This window comes from Enhydra lutris, unplaced genomic scaffold (assembly GCF_002288905.1).
Source record: "Enhydra lutris kenyoni isolate GAN:26980312 unplaced genomic scaffold, ASM228890v2 scaffoldscaffold42, whole genome shotgun sequence".
Classification (NCBI taxonomy): Eukaryota; Metazoa; Chordata; class Mammalia; order Carnivora; family Mustelidae; genus Enhydra; species Enhydra lutris.
Genome location: NW_019154126.1, coordinates 3,620,892 through 3,638,402, shown reverse-complemented (window position 1 = coordinate 3,638,402; position 17,511 = coordinate 3,620,892). Strand labels below are relative to the sequence as shown.

Sequence of the window (17,511 nt, the reverse complement as noted above, 5' to 3'; positions counted from 1 at the left end):
GGGGGGGGGGGGCGAGGGAGAAGTGGGGGAGGGGCAGAGGGAGAGAGAATCTTAGTCATGCTCCATGCCCAGCATTAGTTGGGGCTCCATTTCACAACTCTGAGATCAAGACCTAAGCTGAGATCAAGAGTTGGATGCTTAACTGACTGAGCCACTCAGGTACCCCTATTTCTTTTTTATAGTGTCTTTTACTTTGCTGAGATTTCCTGTTTCACTTAATATAGGTACATTTTTATTTTCTCTTAAAAGTCAGTTACAGTAGTTATTTAAAGCCTGATTCCAGTGTTTTGGTTATCTTAGGTTTGGTTGACTTCATTGATTGTCTTAAGCATGGTTAGCATTCTACTTCTTAGTAGATCAGGTAACTTGGATTGTTTTCCTTCTTTCTTTTTTTTTCTTTAATGATTTTATTTATTTGAGAGAGACAGCAAGCTAGCATGAGGGGTAAGGGGCTGTGGGAGAAGCAGACTGCCTGCTGAGCAGGAAGTCTGGTGTGGTGCTCTGTCCCAGGACCCCAAGACCGTGACCTGAGCCAAAGTCAGACTCTTAACTGACTGAGCCACCCAGGTGCACCACTTGGATTGTTTTCTAAACATTGTGAATGTTATATGTGGGGAGTTCTGGATTCTGTTATATTCCTTTGAAGAAACTGATAACTGTTTTTGTCAGGCAGTTGATTTGGTTGGACTCACACTATTATGTATTTTGAGAATTGCTAAAATCTAATTTTATTTCTTTTTTCCTTAGTTAGGCTCTAGCTTGTTCTGTGCATGGATGTTCCAGGGTTAGTGAGAGAGTTGGGCAGATTCTATACATAAAAATTTGGGGCTCCCCTCTTGGTTCTCTCTTTGTATGGATTCAGACTTTACTTTCCCTGTTGCTCTGAACTTTATATTCTAGTTCTTCAGATACTAAGACTGCAGGAGCCTCTCTCAGCTGATCGTGGCTTGTCTTCAGGCTGAAAGTTTTAAAAAATGGGAAACTTCGGGTGCCTGGTTGGCTCAGTCTCTTAAGTGGCCTCCTTTGGCTCAGGTCATGATCCTAGTCCTAGGATTGAGCCCTGCATGAGGCTCCCTCCTCAGTGGGGAGCCTGCTTTTCTCTCTCCCTCTCCCCCTGCTTCTGCTCTCTCTCTTTCTCAAATAAATAAAATCTTTTTTTTAAAAGAAAACTTACTGTGCTGGTCCCTTCCAGGTTTTGACTACAGGTGAGAAACCAAAATCTGGCTGCTTACCTGTGTAAGGGTTTGTCTTTTATAAGCTTACTTAACTGTTTTGGAAATTCATTTTAAGCAAAAAAAGAAATGATGATGGTAAATGTTTTATCCTGCAGATACTTTATGCCACAGTTGTATCTGTTACATAAGGAAGATCAAACTTAAAACCTTATCCTTTATTGATTTATTTATTCTTATCAGCTTATTATAATATTTATAAAATTTGATATGTTTTAGTTCATTGCACTTATTATCTTTTTTGGCCTTAAGTGATTTCCCATTTTTTAAAAATTTTATTTATTTGTTTGAGAGGGACAGAGATAGCAAGAGAAAGCACGAGTGGGAAGGAGAGGAAGAAGCAGACTCTCCATTGAGCAGGGAGCCTGACGAGGATCTTGATCCCAGGACCCTGGTATCATGACCCGAGCCAAGGGCAGTTGCTGAACTGACTGAGCCACCCAGAGGCCCTGGTCTTAAGTTATTTAATCTTTGGCCAGTAGGAACCTCTTTAGGTTGGCTGATAAGTTCTTTTGACATGAATAAAATAGTCTTTTATAGCTTCCTTGCTATTTTATAGAACAAGTTATCTCAAGGTTGCTTGACCTAGACAGGGATCATATACATCTCTCAGGAGTCCTGGTGACTTTGGGAAATGCTGTTTGGAGACCACAGCCTTGGCACTAGAGGTGCTCATTTCTACTGTAGTAGCTATAAGTCTTTGTAAAAGAAAAGGTAGGTTATTTTAGATCTGTTTGTTTATTTATTTATTTATTTATTTTTATTAAAGAAATGGGGCTCCTGTTTGGCTCAGTTGGTGTACCATGTGACTCTCGATCTTGGGGTTGTGAGTTTGAGCCCCATGTTGGATGTGGAGATTACTTAAAAATATTTTCCTTTTTTTTTTTTTTTAAAGATTTTATTTATTTGAGAGAGAAAGTGAGCTCAAGTGGGGGTAAGGGCAGAGAGGGAAAGAGACAGGGAGAGTCACAAGCAGACTCCCTGCCAACAGGAAGCCCCACATGGGGCTTGATCCTAGGACCCTAGGATCACAACCTGAAGCATCTGAGTGAGCCACCCAGATGCCCAAAAGAACCCCCCCCACACCCGCCTTGCCCTGCCTCCCCTTGTGAGAGAGGGAGAGAATCTTTTTTTTTTTTTTTTTAAAGATTTTATTTATTTATTTGTCAGAGAGAGAGAGGGAGGGAGAGAGAGCAAGCACAGGCAGACAGAATGGCAGGCAGAGGCAGAGGGAGAAGCAGGCTCCCCGATGAGCAAGGAGCCCGATGTGGGACTCGATCCCAGGATGCTGGGATCATGACCTGAGCCGAAGGCAGCTGCCCAACCAACTGAGCCACCTAAGCATCCCGAGGGAGAGAATCTTTAACCCACTGAGCCACCCAGGCACCCTGAGGGAGAGAATCTTAAGCAGGCTCCACACACAGCATGGAGCCTGATAAGGGGCTTGATCTCATGACCCTGAGATCATGACCTTAGCCAATATCAGGTGTTAGATGCTTAACCAACTGAGCCAACCAGACACCTCAAAAATAAAATCTTAAGAAAAAAGAGGAGTGCCTAGGTGGCTCAGTTAGTTAAAGCATCTAGCTTTGGCTCAGGTCATGATATCAGGGTTCTAGGATTGGGCCCTGGCTCCTTGCTCGACGGGGAGTCTGCTTCTCCCTCTGCCCTTCCCCCTGCTTGTGCCTGTGCACTCTCTCTCTCTTCCGAATAAATAAAATCTTTTTTAAAAAAGATGATGTTGGGACGCCTGGGTGGCTCAGTGGGTTAAGCCGCTGCCTTCGGCTCGGGTCATGATCCCGGCGTCCTGGGATCGAGTCCCACATCGGGCTCCTTGCTCAGCGGGGAGCCTGCTTCTCCCTCTGCCTCTGCCTGCCACTCTATCTGCTTGTGCTCACTCTAGCTCTCTCTCTGATAAATAAATAAAATCTAAAAAAAAAAAAAAAAGTTATAAAAAAAAAAAAGATGATGTTAAATATTTTATTGTATAGATACTGCTTTATGCCCACAATTACGTCTTTTATTATGAGGAGGATCAAACCTAAAACCTTATTCTTTATCATTTTATTTTTTCTTTCCACCATATAGTATTATTTTCAGTTATTTCCTTGCTGTATCTTGTAATATGATGGTAATCACAGACTGGGTAAACCAGTGTAGTGGACTGTTGTTACATAACCATAGCCTCCCAGAGGGTCAGTATTTTGGGTGAACTTGATTTAGTGAATTGTAGTGGGTTTTATCTTTTGGCAAAAGAATTTGATAAAGTAGAAAAAGTATTTGGAAATTAATCTCTACATTCTAAAGATGGAAAATAGTTGCATCATTTCTTACTGTACTACATTATGAAGCGAAGAAAGAACCATCTTGTATGACTTGCACTTGTTTGGGCCATTTCTTTTTTTTCTTTGTAAATTATGAGATCTTCAGTGTGTGCTTGCTTGTTTGTTTGATTTCCTTATAATCTGTGTTCCTTTTCACAGGAAATTTTTATTTTTCTCCTCTGCCCCAACCCCTACTTGTACCTTTTAACACTGCTTCTTACTAAAATCATAATGAATCTGTGGAATTGTCATAATAACATGTTTGACTGCATCGTGCCTTATAAAACTTTCCAGTTTGACAAAACAGAGGATCATGGGGACAAGATGAAGAAATCAGAGAGGGAGACAAATTTATTGTAAGAGACTCTTAATCAAGGGCACCTGGGTGGCTCAGTTGGTGAAGTGTCTGCCTTCAGGTCAGGTCACGATCCCAGGGTCCTGGGATTGAGTCCTGTGTTGGGCTCCCTGCTCAGCGGAGAGCCTGCTAATAATACACTGTATGTTAATTGAATTTAAATTAAAAAAAAAACAAACAAACAACTTTTCAGTTTGAATTGGTTTACTGTAAGATCTGGAGTCTTTGTGGTTCAAGGTCCCTCATACCAGATCCTTCCTGAGTTAGGGTATAATCTTCTAACTATAATTTAACATTCTTTTCCTATACTTTTTTTCTTTGAAGTCTCATATTATCAATTTATTTTATTTTATTTTATTTTTTAAAGATTTTATTTATTTATTTGACAGAGAGATCAGAAGTAGGCAGAGAGGCAGGCAGAGAGAGAGAGGGGGAAGTAGGCTCCCTTCTGGTCAGAGAGCCCAATGTGGGGCTCAGTCCCAGGACCCCGAGATCACGACTTAAGCCAAAGGCAGAGGCCCTACCCACTGAGCCACCCAGGCACCCCTATGTTTGTTTTTAGTAGGAAGACATGACATGTAGTAGTGTATCTGTACAAAAATTTAAATTATAAAACAGTATTTTGGAATAAAGAAATAAACTCATAATCTTACCATCTTCACCATAGTCCTGTTAATCATGTTTTGTGTATTTTAGGGTTTATTTCTCTCCATAAATTTATGTAAATATACCATTATTCTCTCACTGTTATACAGTTAGACTTTTTATGCATTTTTAAAAAAAAGATTTATTTGAGAGAGAGCACAAGCAGAGGGAATGGGCAGAGGGAGAGGGAGAAGCACACTCCCTGCTGAACAGGAAACCTGAGTCTGGGATCGGGACCTGAGCTGAAGGCAGATGCTTGACTGAACCACTCAGGCGCCCTTCTTTTTTATACAGTTCTTACAATTTTATTTTCATTTTTGCGAGAGAGAAGGAGACAGAGCACGCATGAGTGGAGGGTGGGGCAGAGAGAGAGTAGGAGGGAGAATCTTAAGCACACTCGAGCCCAACACAGGGCTTGATCTCATGACCTGAGCTGAAGCCAAGAGTCCACACTGGGTGTAGAGTTTACTTTAAAAAAAAAAAAAAAAAAAAAAAGACAAGCTTTACAAGACAAGTCTTACTGAATTAGTGGTCAAAAATGAATAGAAGTTATCTAGCTGTGAAAGAGGGTTGGGGTCTAGGACAGGCATTATGGGTAGAAAGTAAAAACAACACATTTAAGGGCTAAAGCAAGAATGAACTTTGGAGTATTTATAGAAGTGAAGGAAGAGGGGCACCTGGATGGCTCAGTCGTTAGAGCATGTGACTTTTGAACATGAGTTCGAGACCCATGTTGGGCATAGAGTTTATTTAAAAGGAAACAAAAAATGAAAGAGGAAAAGGCAGTATTGCCTAGACAGTTGGAAAGAGAAGATTGTGGAAGTAAGTAGGGGCTAGATCATGTAGGGAGACCATTAAAATGTTTATTAAGTGTTGTAGTGATATACTTGGACCTGCATTTTTGAAGTTCACTTTGGATTGGTGGTACAGGTAAGAGTAAGTATGGGGAGACTACTGAGTGGGCATCCCTGAAGTGGTCTTGATGAAAGGTGATGTTGGCTTGCAGTGGGCTAATAGTAGTGTAGATGGAGAGAGGTAGTCAAATCTCACCAGTACTCAGGAGAATGAATGGGCAAAATGTACTGTTAAGTATGAGTTAGAGAGTAGGGTGAAGCTGTCAAAAGATGATGGCTAGGTGTCTTATATTGGCAATAGGTGGTTGAGTGTATCATTACAAAGATAGGGAAAGGGCATTTGGCTGGCTCAGTCAAAAGAGCATGTGATTCTTGATTGTGGGGTCATGAGTTCAAGCCCCATGTTTGGTGTTGAGATTATTAGAAAAAGTTAATAAACTTAAAAAAAAAAAAGGTAGGGAATACTGTAGGAAGAGCATACGTTGCCACAGATTGAGGACAGTGCTTAAAGTACCATTTCAATTCTGAATGTTTTATATATGGATCCAAAGATATAGCCGAATAGGAGGTAAAATTTTATTGTCACTGGCACACTTGTAATTTAGTTGGTAACAGATGTATGGAAAGTAGGAGATTGTGTAGTGTTTAACATGAAATGAGAAGGCATCTTAAGGTGGAGCCCTGAGGAACTACCTCATTTAAAGGTTAGACATAGTGATCAGAAATGTGTTGCCAAAGAGGTTAGAGGAAAATCGGGAGAGTGAAATACAGGAAGACAAATACAGGATCTAATGGCTTATGTTTTATTACTTATTCACTATTTTATCTTAATTTTCTTCTCTTACTTTCCTTCATAATTTGTTTATATTACTATATTCTATGCTGCAAAACCTCTTTGGAGAGCAGCAACGTGGGGTACAAACAATAAATACTCAGGTGTGACCTCTAGGAACATATTCTTCATAGTAAGACAATATCATTGGAACTTACGCTGTTTATTATTTTTATAATTATATCTGTCTCCTATCAGTAGTGAAAAGAAATAGTTGTACTAGCTCTATGTTTCTTTCTTTCTTTTTTTTTTTTTTAAGAGATTTTATTTACTTATTTTTGTGAGAGAAAGAGCAAGCATGAGTAGGGGTGAAGGGCAGAGGGAGAAGGAGAAGCAGACTCCATGTTGAGCAGGGCACCCGATGTGGGACTCCGTCCCAGGTCATGACCTGAGCTGAAAGCAGATGCTTAACTGACTGGAGCCACCCAGGTGCCCCTGCTACCAAATTTTAATAGTTTTGAGGTTATAGGGAAGATGTTATATTTTGGTAATCTGTAAAATCTTTGTTTTCTTTCTTTTTTAAAAATAGAGATGTGAACTGTGTCCTCATAAGGATGGAGCTTTAAAAAGAACAGATAATGGGGGTAAGTACAGAGACTTCTAAAAAATTTTTTATTGAAAACTAGAGTGGAGACTATTTAAAAATATCTGGTAGTTCATATTATAATATCAAATTAAATGTTTACTGCTTGCGTATTTTTGATAGTAATGGATGTAATTTATGAATCTTTATTGATACTTTATGGACAAACTTTTAAGCTTTTTTTTTTTTTTTGAGAGAGAGAGAGAGTGCGAGTTGGGGGGTAGTGGGAGAGAGAGAGAGGGCTACACACCTAGCGCAGAGCCAGAATCCGGGCTTGATCTCATGACCCTGAGATCTTGAAACTGAGCTGAAATTGAGAGCTGGACTCTTAACAGACTGAGCCATCAGGTGACTCTAAGTGTTGTTTTTTTAATGTAGAATGGGCCACATACTTCTAATTAAAATCTTGATTTTTTTTTAATAGGTATAATTTTCTTATAGTAGAAATTATTTTTGGAAAAATAAGCTACTTTTTTTTGGTTGTTAGAGCTTAACTCTGATGTTTTAGACCCTTTTTCCCTTTTTTGTATTACTGGACAGGTGGTACGTCTAGTGAATGTTAATATTAACACCCTGAGGATTTTTGTTGCTTGAATATAGAGAAATGCTGACTTCTGTCTTTAAATTTTGGTGTGCTTTCCTGAGGACCCTTGTGTGTATTTCATTTACATCTCCAGTTTTAGTTACCTTCCTCTGAGAAATCCATATTCCTTTATAACTCTGTACCATTCTTAAATATGTAGTCATGAATTTATCAAACTTTGGCTACTATGAAAATTAACTGATGAAGAAACTTATAGAGGAGAGGTTGTAACTCCTGTTAGTACACTCTTTCATTTTGGGCAGCCACCTCTAAAGCATTTTTGGCATGGAAAAGAAGAATGACATGAGTAAATAAAAGGGAAAAATAAAATGTTTTTGCCTAGCTCTACATAAATTTATTTATATACAGTTGTAACGTTTAGACTGTTATACAGTCACATTGTACAAAATTTTAAAAATATTAGAGAAACTCTTGCTCCTGTTGCTATTGACCATCTGCCTAGTTTCTCAACAACTTTGCTGCTGTTGACATAGTTGCTGTTATTACTTATTTGTATATCCTTCTAGGGTTTTTTTTCTTATATACAAATAAATATGAGTAAAGAAATATTTTCTCCTAATTTTTATGCGGGTGGATGAATATTATACATACTCTTTTGCATCTTAATTTTTCCACTGAACAATTTATTACCAGTATAGCTCTCTTTTTTTATGTAATCAGTCACCTGTTGATAGACTTTTTGATCTTCTGCTTTTATAACTAATGCTTATATACATGTCATACATATGTACATCTGTAGGATTATTAATTCCCAGGGTGGAACTATTGGGTCAGTTTGTAGCTAATTTGATAGCTATTCCCCAATTGTTTTCCTCATTGGTTGTACCAATTTCTGTTTTTGGCACAATGAATGAAAAACTTATTCTCCATATCCGTTGGTAATCCAGTAGGTGAGAATTGGTATCTCAGAGCAGTTATTTTGCATTTCTCTTATTGTGAGTGAAGCTGAACATCTTATATTTTTAAAGACAAGTTGTATTTTTCTCTTTCTGGTCTATTAATATGTTTTTTCTCTTTGGTTGTTGATCATTTTCTTTTTGATTTGTTGGAACTTTCATAGGTGCCCCTCATTCACTAGGCTTTTGTGATATGAGTCGGGCTAGTCCCCCCGACCCCCCAGGTTAGTCTTTGCTTATGGGGCTTTTTACCATGCAGAAGTTATTTATTTTTATTTAGGTGAATTTATTAATCTTGTCTTTCATTTTGAACCATTAGTTAGAAAGGCCTTCCCTACTCCAAAGTTAGTAAAGGAATTCTTTCACATTTTCCTCTAGTGTTTTTATGGTTTCTTTTTTTTTTTACAGTTTAATCTTTGATACATTTGGAATGTATCCAGGTAATACAGTGTGAGGTATGGATCCAACTTTATTTTTTCCTAGATGCTAAAATGCTACCATTTGTCCCATCACCATTTATTGAACAGTTCATCTTTCTTCACTGATTTGAAATGCCATCTTTGTTAGAGTCTAAATTTGATGTGTATTTAAAATATTCTGACTAAATTGTGTTCCAAAATTGATTTGCAAATTATTTTGGAACCTGGAATGCATTTTCCTATTGAAATGCTAATTATATTTCTAGACTAGTTAAAAAAAAAAACAACCAGTGTACCTGATGGTACAATATTGATAGTAACTGTTCTTTTTTCTTTCTTTCTTTCTTCTTCTTCTTTTTTTTTTTTTTGTAATAACTATTTTTAAATATCTGACACCCCTTTTTCATGCTGGGAAATATGTTACAAGTTTTAGTTTAGGTTTTCTTTTCTTGGTAATCAGGATGAGCAGTTTCTCAATGCAGCTTCTAATTTTCTCAGTCTCATCTGCTGTATATAGTTCTCAGTTGTTAAGGTAAGTAAATACTTAAAAAGCTTAACAGGTTCGTGTGTGAAAAGTGGCGTTGGGGTATTACAGGCAGAAGGAGAAGCAAATGATAAAAGACAAGTATATCAAAGAATTGAAAATAATTTGGAATTAGACTATAAAGTTTGAATGGCAGGCCTTCTGAGAGGTGAAACTAACGATATAGGCAAAATTGTTATTCCTTCCCCTCCCCCCTGCTCATCTGCTTTGTGTCCCTTTCTTCTTACCCCACCCCTCTTGGCAGTTATAAAAATACCTCATAGTGTTGTATACTTCCTTCATGAGGCATATATTTGCTTTTTTTTTTCTTTTTTTTGTGATATTGACAGCTCTTGATGGGTATTGGACCATTATTTTAGTGGTTGAGTAAATTGTGGCATTCTGTCATTAGGTATTAGGATTATTTCTATAAAGAGAACCAATTCCTTATCAACTATTCCATTATTGTAAAGTGCAGTTTGTGAAGGAAGGACAGGATATTTTACTCTTTTTTCTTAAAATTGAGGTAAAATTCGTATAGTATAACATTTTAACAAACTTAACATGTTTAACAAACTTAAAATGTTTAACAAACATTTTAACTTAACACAGTTCAGTGACATTTTCTACTTTTCACCTGTTGTACAGCTACCACCTCTGTTAATTTCCAAAACATTTTTATTACATAACTTAAAGTATGGTTTCATAAACAGAAACTGTACATTCTGCCTTCTACTTTTTCTCCCCCAGCCCTTGGCAAGCAGCAGTCTGCTTTTTGTCTTTATGGATTTTCTTATTCTGTATATTTTACATAACTATAATAATCACACAGTGTATGACCTTTTGAGTCTCGTTTCTTTCTTGGCATAACATTTTTCAGGTGCATCAGTATTGCAGCCTGTATTAGTACTTCAGTCCTCTTTATGGCTGAATAATAACTCCTCTGTGTGTGTGTGTGTGTGTGTGTGTGAGAGAGAGAGAGAACGAGAGAGAGAGAGAGAAAGAGAGAGAGAGAGATTGCTCATGTTGGTTCTTCCAGTTTTTGGACATTTGTGTTGTTTCTACCTTTCGATTGTTGTGAGTAGTGCTGCTGCGAACATGGTTGTACAAGTATCTGTTTTATCTCTTTTCAGTTTTGCGGGGATATACTAGGAGTGGCATTGATGGGTCAAATAGTGATTCTGTGTTTAACTTTTTGAGGAATCGCCAAACTTTTTCATAGTGGCTATACCATTTTTACATTCCCACAAGCAGTGTATGAAAGATCCAGTTCCTTTTCATTTTCACCAACACTTCTTCTCAAGTTGGCTTCTCTGTTCAGTCTCCTTTTTTTTCTTTCTTAAAGAGAGAGAGTGCACATGTGGGTGAGGGGCAGAGGGAGCCCAGCGGGAAGCCCAGGGAAGCCCAGCGCTGGGCTTGATGTTATGACCTGAGCCAAAATCAAGAGTTCGGACACTTAACCGGCTGAGCCACCCAGGCACCCACCCCATTTTTCTTTTTCTTTCTTTCTTTCTTTCTTTTAAACAAAGTACTACAGAGACTGTATAACTGTGTACAATGTAATCATCGATACTGGGTGATAGCAAAAATTCCTGCTAGTGGAATTGCTGGGTCAGATACTATGAACATCTGTAATTTCAGTGGATTTTGCCAAATCCTCCTCTGTTGAGATTGTAGTAATTTACACTCTGTTCACAATACATAAGAAGAACATGTTCTTATCATACTTACCTCAGCACTTACACAACTATCTACGTGGGTTTTAATTTTGTATCATTCATCAGACTTGTAAATCATAATTGGCTTACCCAACACCAAATATACTTAATGAAGGAAAACTGTACACAATTGTAGTAATACAGAGACCTCCAAACTCTGATGCAAGTCTTAATGTCTTCATTGTTTTGGTTATAAAGTTGACAAGAAGCTAATGTGAATGCAGGTCATATTAGCATGGGGAAGCCACCAGATTTGGTTATCCTCAGCTTGAAAATGCCAACTAGTCATGTAGCCTCTGTATTTTTAAGTGGCTGGCTATTCTGTTTTAATGTAGCTGCGGACCATAAATTATGTAAGTCATACAGTGTAGACTCCTGACAACCAAGTACAATAGGCTAAAAGAAAGAGCACTCTCAGATATGTTCTAATAACTTGTCACACCCTACAGTACTGTCATCTATCTTCAGAGTTGGTGTTGCAAGAAGTTAAACTACTGTATTTTCCTCCAGAGCCTGAAGGAAGGATTCGGAGTCCAGTTTTTAACCCTTTCCATCCATCTTTATCAAGGATATTTTTATATTTGCCAGTGTGGTAGATAAAAATTATGTCAATGTTGCTTTAACTTGTATTTGTTATTGTGAGAGTTTATCAACTTTTCGTATGCTTAAAAGATAATTTATATTTCCTTTATGTGAAGTATTCCTTCATATTCTTACCTCAGTTTTCTCTTGGTAAATTCCTCAAGGTACATTTTTGGATTGCTGTGTATGAATTGCTGGAGTTTTTCCTACCAGATTTTTTTTTTAACCATTTTTCCCCCTTAATGTTCTTTTGCATTTAATTGCCATATTTCTATGCCTCTTCTGTTTGTAAGAATTTCTCAGTCTTGTTTTTCATTGCCTTAGCACTCTTGAGCAATACTGGCTAGGTACATGTTCAGTGCGCCCCAATCTGGGTTCACCTGGTATTTTCTCATAATTAGCTTGGGTTGATGGATTTTGGGAAAAAGTACCATAGAGGTTAAGTCTATTGCTCATGTTGTCATATCTGGGAATACAAAAAAATCCACAAGACATCACTGATGATATTATCAGGCTGTTTAATTTTTAAAAATCCCTTTGGCATTTTGATGATATTTTTCTTAAATTTGTAGATTAGCTTATGGAAAATTGACATTCTTTAAACAAATGTTTATTGTTTTGCCTCCTATGTGCAGTGTTCTAGGTAGCAGTGAACAAAACAGACCAATAGGGTTTACTTACATTTTGGAAGGGGCAAGTTGGATAATAAATGAAATAGGTAAATAAAACGTACAGTTTAAATAAAATACAGTTTACCATGTATTATGGAGAAAAGTAAAGAAGAGGATGCAGAGAGAAATCTGAAATGTGCGTTTGAAAATTTAAAGTGATTGGGGAAGACTCCACTGAAGAAATGACATTTGGGGGCACCTGGGTGGCTCAGTGGGTTAAGCCTCTGCCTTTGGCTCAGGTCATGATCTCGGGGTCCTGGGATCGAGTCCCGCATCAGGCTCTCTGCTCGGCAAGGAGCCTGCTTCCTCCTCTCTCTCTCTCTCTGTTTGCTTCTCTGTCTACTTGTGATCTCTCTCTGTCAAATACATAAATAAAATCTAAAAAAAAAAAAAGACATTTGAAAAGAGACCCGAGATTAATGAATTGGAGGATGGGGTGGACATAGGTCTTGTAGGGTTTGCAAAGTCACTGTAATAACTTGGTGTTACATAGGATAAGTTCCTAAACCATTGGGGTGATTTGAGCTGAGGGATGACTTGATTAAAACAGGCTTTTTTTTTGTTTTTTTTTTTGTTTTTTTTTTTTGTTTTTTTTAAACATGGTCACTGTGGCTGTTGTGTTGAAAATCAACTTCATAGTCAAGGAGAGTAAGAGCTCTCAAGTTGGGGAGGGTAAGAGGGTAAGAGCCCCTTTGTTATTCTTCAGGTGGAACTTGAGTAGTCTTGGAACATCATTCTTACATATAAATTTTAGAATTGTCATTTCTTTATTACAGTTTTCTCCAAGTATGTGAAATGTGTTTAAAATTGTATACTCTACTGGGTTATGAGAGTTTAATAAGGTATGTGAAGCGTGTAGAGTAAGGCCTATTGCATAGTAAGCTCTATATTAGAGTTAAAAATAAAATGAAAAGAAAAACATAAAAGAACTAGTTGTATTCTTTTTTTTTTTTTTTTTTAAGATTTTATTTATTTGACAGAGAGTGAGAGAGGAAACACAGCAGGAGGAGTGGGAGAGGGAGAAGCAAGCTTCTCACTGAGTGGGGAGACCCATGCGGGGCTCAATCCCAGGACCCTGGGATCATGATCTGAGCCAAAGGCAGATGTTTAACGACTGAGCCACCCAGGCGCCCCAGCCAAGGCCTGTTCTTGGTAAAGTAATCAGTGATCTCCATGTGGATGAATCAGTTCTCAAGTCCCATCTTAGTTCATCTTTAGCAACATTTGACGATTTTGATCATTCTTTCTTGAATACTTCATTTTGTTGCTGGGACAGCACTCTTCTTCGACCTTATTGATTGCCCCTTGTATTTTTCCACACTCTGCTCTTGCAGACATTGACCTCTAAATATTAGAGTGCTTCAGGGTATAGGCCTTCTGCACTTACTTCAGGAATGAACTTACTGAGTATTATGGCTTTTAATAACATCTGTGGTGTATACATTGATAGCACCCAAACTTCTTTATCTAACCTTTTCTTTTCTCTTGAACTCTGGATTCATAAATATCTAGTTCCTTGCCACATCATCTACTTGTGTGATAGGTACATGAACTTAACAAGGACATTTGGTATAGACTTGTGGAATCACTATGTTGTATACCTAAAACTATGTATACGTTATGTGTCAGCTATATTTCAATTTAAAAAAGACACTATAGAAGCAAAAAACCCAACATGGATATCTAAACTCCACTTTCTCATTCCATTTGGTTACGCTGCCCATTACCTTGCCCATTTAAAGGCAGATTTACCTCTCCAAATTGTTTACAGAACTAAGTGAACCTACCCCTGCCAACCCTTCCATAATTAATTTTTTTAAAAGATTTATTTATTTGAGAGAGAGAGTGTGTGGGGGTGGCAGGCAGAGAGTGAGGGAGAGAGAATCTGAAGCAGAGTCCGTGCTAAGTGCGAGCCCAAAACAGGCCTCAGTCTCATGACCTTGAGATCATGACCCGAGCCAAAATGAAGAGTTGGATGCCCAACTTACTGTGCCACCCGGGCTCCCCTCCATAATTAATCTTATAACATTTGTTCCCTTTTTGTACCTTATGCAACTTTGCCCTCCTCTTGGCTATGATTTAAAGATCTTAAATCAACAACTTGATTTAACTTCTCAGAAAACTAGATAAAAAAGAAAAAGCACAAAGCAAACTGAAGGAAGGAAATAAAAGATTAGAAGGGAGATAAATAGAATAGAGAATAGAAAATCAATAGAAAAAAAAATCAGTGAAATTAAGGGTTGTTTTTTGAAAAAAAAGGAACAAAACTGTTAGCTGATTTTTTTCATAGCATGGGTGTCATTTATTTTATTATTTAAGTATAGTTGACATACAGTGTAACATTAGTTTCAGTGTGTACAACATAGTGATTCAACTTCTCTGTAAGTTATGCTGTACTCATCGTGAGTGTTAGCTACTTTCACCATAACTGACCATATTCCCTATGCTTTATTCTTGTGAATTATTCATTCCATAACTGGAAGCCTGTATCTCCTATACTCCCTTTTACCCATTTTCTCTCTTTTCCTCTGGCAGCCATTAGTTCTCCGTGTTTATAGATCTGATTCTGCTTTTTTTTTCTTTTTGCTTTATTCATGTTTTATTTATTTTTTATATTCCACACCGTTAGCAAAACTAAGAAAAAAAAAGTATAGAAATGATTAAAATTAGAAATGGAAAGGGGGCACATTACAGCTGATGCCACAGAAATAAAAAGGATTATTAGAGAATTATATAATTTGATAACAGTTGAATAACCTAGAAGAATGGATAAAGTCCTAGAAACACACAACCTACCTGGATTGAGTCATGAGGAAATAAAAATCTGAACAGACCAACAACTAGTAAGGAGATTGAGTCAGTATTTAAAAACCCAGTAAAGAAAAGTCCAGAATCAGATGGCTTCCCCAGAGAACTGATTCTCTGGAAACTCTTCCAAAAATATTGAAGAGGGGTCATTGAAGCTCATTTTATGAGGTCAAGCTTATTCTGAGAACAAAAACCAGACAAAGGCTGTATAAGAAAACTATAGACCAGTATCCCTGATAAATATGGATGTAAAAGTCCTCAGCAAAATGCTAGCAAACTGAATTCAACAGCACCTTAAAAGGATCGTATATGATTGATTTATTGCTGGAATGTAATAGTTCAGCATATGAAACTCAATCAATGTGTAATACACCATATTATCAGAATGAAGGACAAAACCCACATGATCATTTAATTTCCATTGATTCAGCAACACCCATTCATGATAAATGAACCTATCAAACTTGGATGGATGGAAACTACCTTAACATATATACAGAGGCCATATATGAAAAACCCATAGCTAATATTCTCAGTAGTTAACGACAAAACTTTCCCTCTAAGACAGGGAATATGGCAAGAATGCCTGCTTTCTTCATGACTGCTCAACATGTTAATTGGAGTCTTAGAGTACTTAGGGAAGAAAAGGACATTGAAAACACCTAGTCTGAAAAGGAAGAGGTGAAATTACCTTTGTTTGCAGATGATGTGATTGTATTTGTCGCAAACCTTAAAGATTCCACAGAAAAACTCTTAGCACTAAAAAAAGCAGAGTTGCAGAATACAAAATCAACATGTAAAATTAGTTGTTAGGACAGGTTCTTCAACAAATAGTGTTGGGAAAATGGGATATCCACATGCCAAAGAATGAACTTGAACTCTGATCTTACACCATATACAAATACTAACTCATTGTAGATCAAAGATTTAGGTACATAAGACTCAAAATTACGAAATTTCTAGAAGAAAACATGGAGAAAGCTTCATGACTTTGGGCTTGGAAGTGCATTCTTGGATATGATACCAAATACATAGGCCAGAAAAGAAGAAAAGATAAAAATAGAAAAAGAAAAAATAGACAAGTGGGACCACACAAGCTTACAAACTTTTGTGCATCACAGAACCCAGTCAGTAGATTGAAAAGGCAATGGAATGGGAGATAATATATAAAGAACTCAACAAACTTAACATGTTTAACAAACTTAAAATGTTTAACAAACATTTTAACTTAACACAACAACAGAAATATCAAATAACCGATTAAAAATGGGCAAAGAGCATGGATAAACATTGCTCCAAAGATGATATGCAGATGACCAACAGGCACATGAAAAGATGTTCAACATCACTAATCAACACAGAAATGCAAATTAAAACCACATGACATCAGTGCACACCCATTTAGAAGAGCGACTATCAGCCCCCCTCCAAACAAAAACCACCCCAGAAGATAAGAATTTCCAAATACATTTTTATTTCCTTCGGCTTTCTTGGGAGTTGTATTTGGCTGTCTTCTAAAATTTTAAGATGGAAATTTATTTAGGTCATTAATTTGCAGGCTTTCCAGTGTATACTTTTCAAATTGTGTGTTTCTGGAGAGAAATTTAACTTACCCTCTAACTTAGATATAATTTTCATTAAAATTAAACTTCCTCTTTAAAAAGATTTTATTTATTTGACAGAGAGAGATCACATGTAGGCAGAGAGGCAGGAGGGGGGTCTGGGGGGAGTAGGCTCCCTCCTGAGCAGAGATCCTGATGCCCGACTTGATCCCAGGATCCTGAGATCATGACCTGAGCCCAAGGCAGAGGTTTAACCCACTGAGCCACCAGGATTCCCTAAACTTCTTTTTTAATTACTACTTTGACCCTTTCATAATTAAGAGTTTGTTTAATTTCCAAATACATGAGGATTTCTCTTTTTATTATCAGTTTTAAATTTAATCTTGGCAGAATACATGGTCTTTGATTTCAGTCCTATGGGATTTTAAATGAGACTTGGTTTATGGCTTGATATGGTCAGTTTTTAAAGGAATTGTATATGTGGTTTATAATCTGTAGTCTTGGATTATTGCAGTGTTTTATATATATCTATAAGGTTGTATTTGATATTTGCATTGTTATAATCATCTATAACCTTGCAGTTACGTTGAATGCTTATTTTGTTAATAACAAAGATATGTTAATATTTCACATTGTCATTATGCAGTCTCAGTTTTTTTTTTTTTTGTAGTCTCAGTTTTTGCCTTATGTATTTTGATGATGTTATTAGGTGCATGCACATTTAGAATTACTGTATTTTTTTCTTTATGAATTGGATTTCTTTTTTTTTTAAATAACATATAATGTACTATTTGCCCCAGAGGTACAGGTCTGTGAATTGTCAGGCTTACACACTTAACAGAACTCACCGTAACATATACCCTCCCCAATGTCCATAACCCAACCAACCTCTCCCTACTCCCC

At 37.2% G+C, this 17,511-nt stretch overlaps 1 protein-coding gene across 1 annotated transcript in view; it reads left to right on the top strand.

Moving 5' to 3' along the window:
• The window catches only part of LOC111155496 (MLLT10, histone lysine methyltransferase DOT1L cofactor), a 234,588-nt gene that overhangs the window by 55,827 nt on the left and 161,250 nt on the right, over positions 1 to 17,511 (top strand). Inside the window, exon 4 of the mRNA XM_022515655.1 lies at positions 6,772 to 6,826. Coding sequence (XP_022371363.1) covers positions 6,772 to 6,826 — 55 coding nt within the window. The remainder of the gene's footprint in view (positions 1 to 6,771; positions 6,827 to 17,511) is intronic.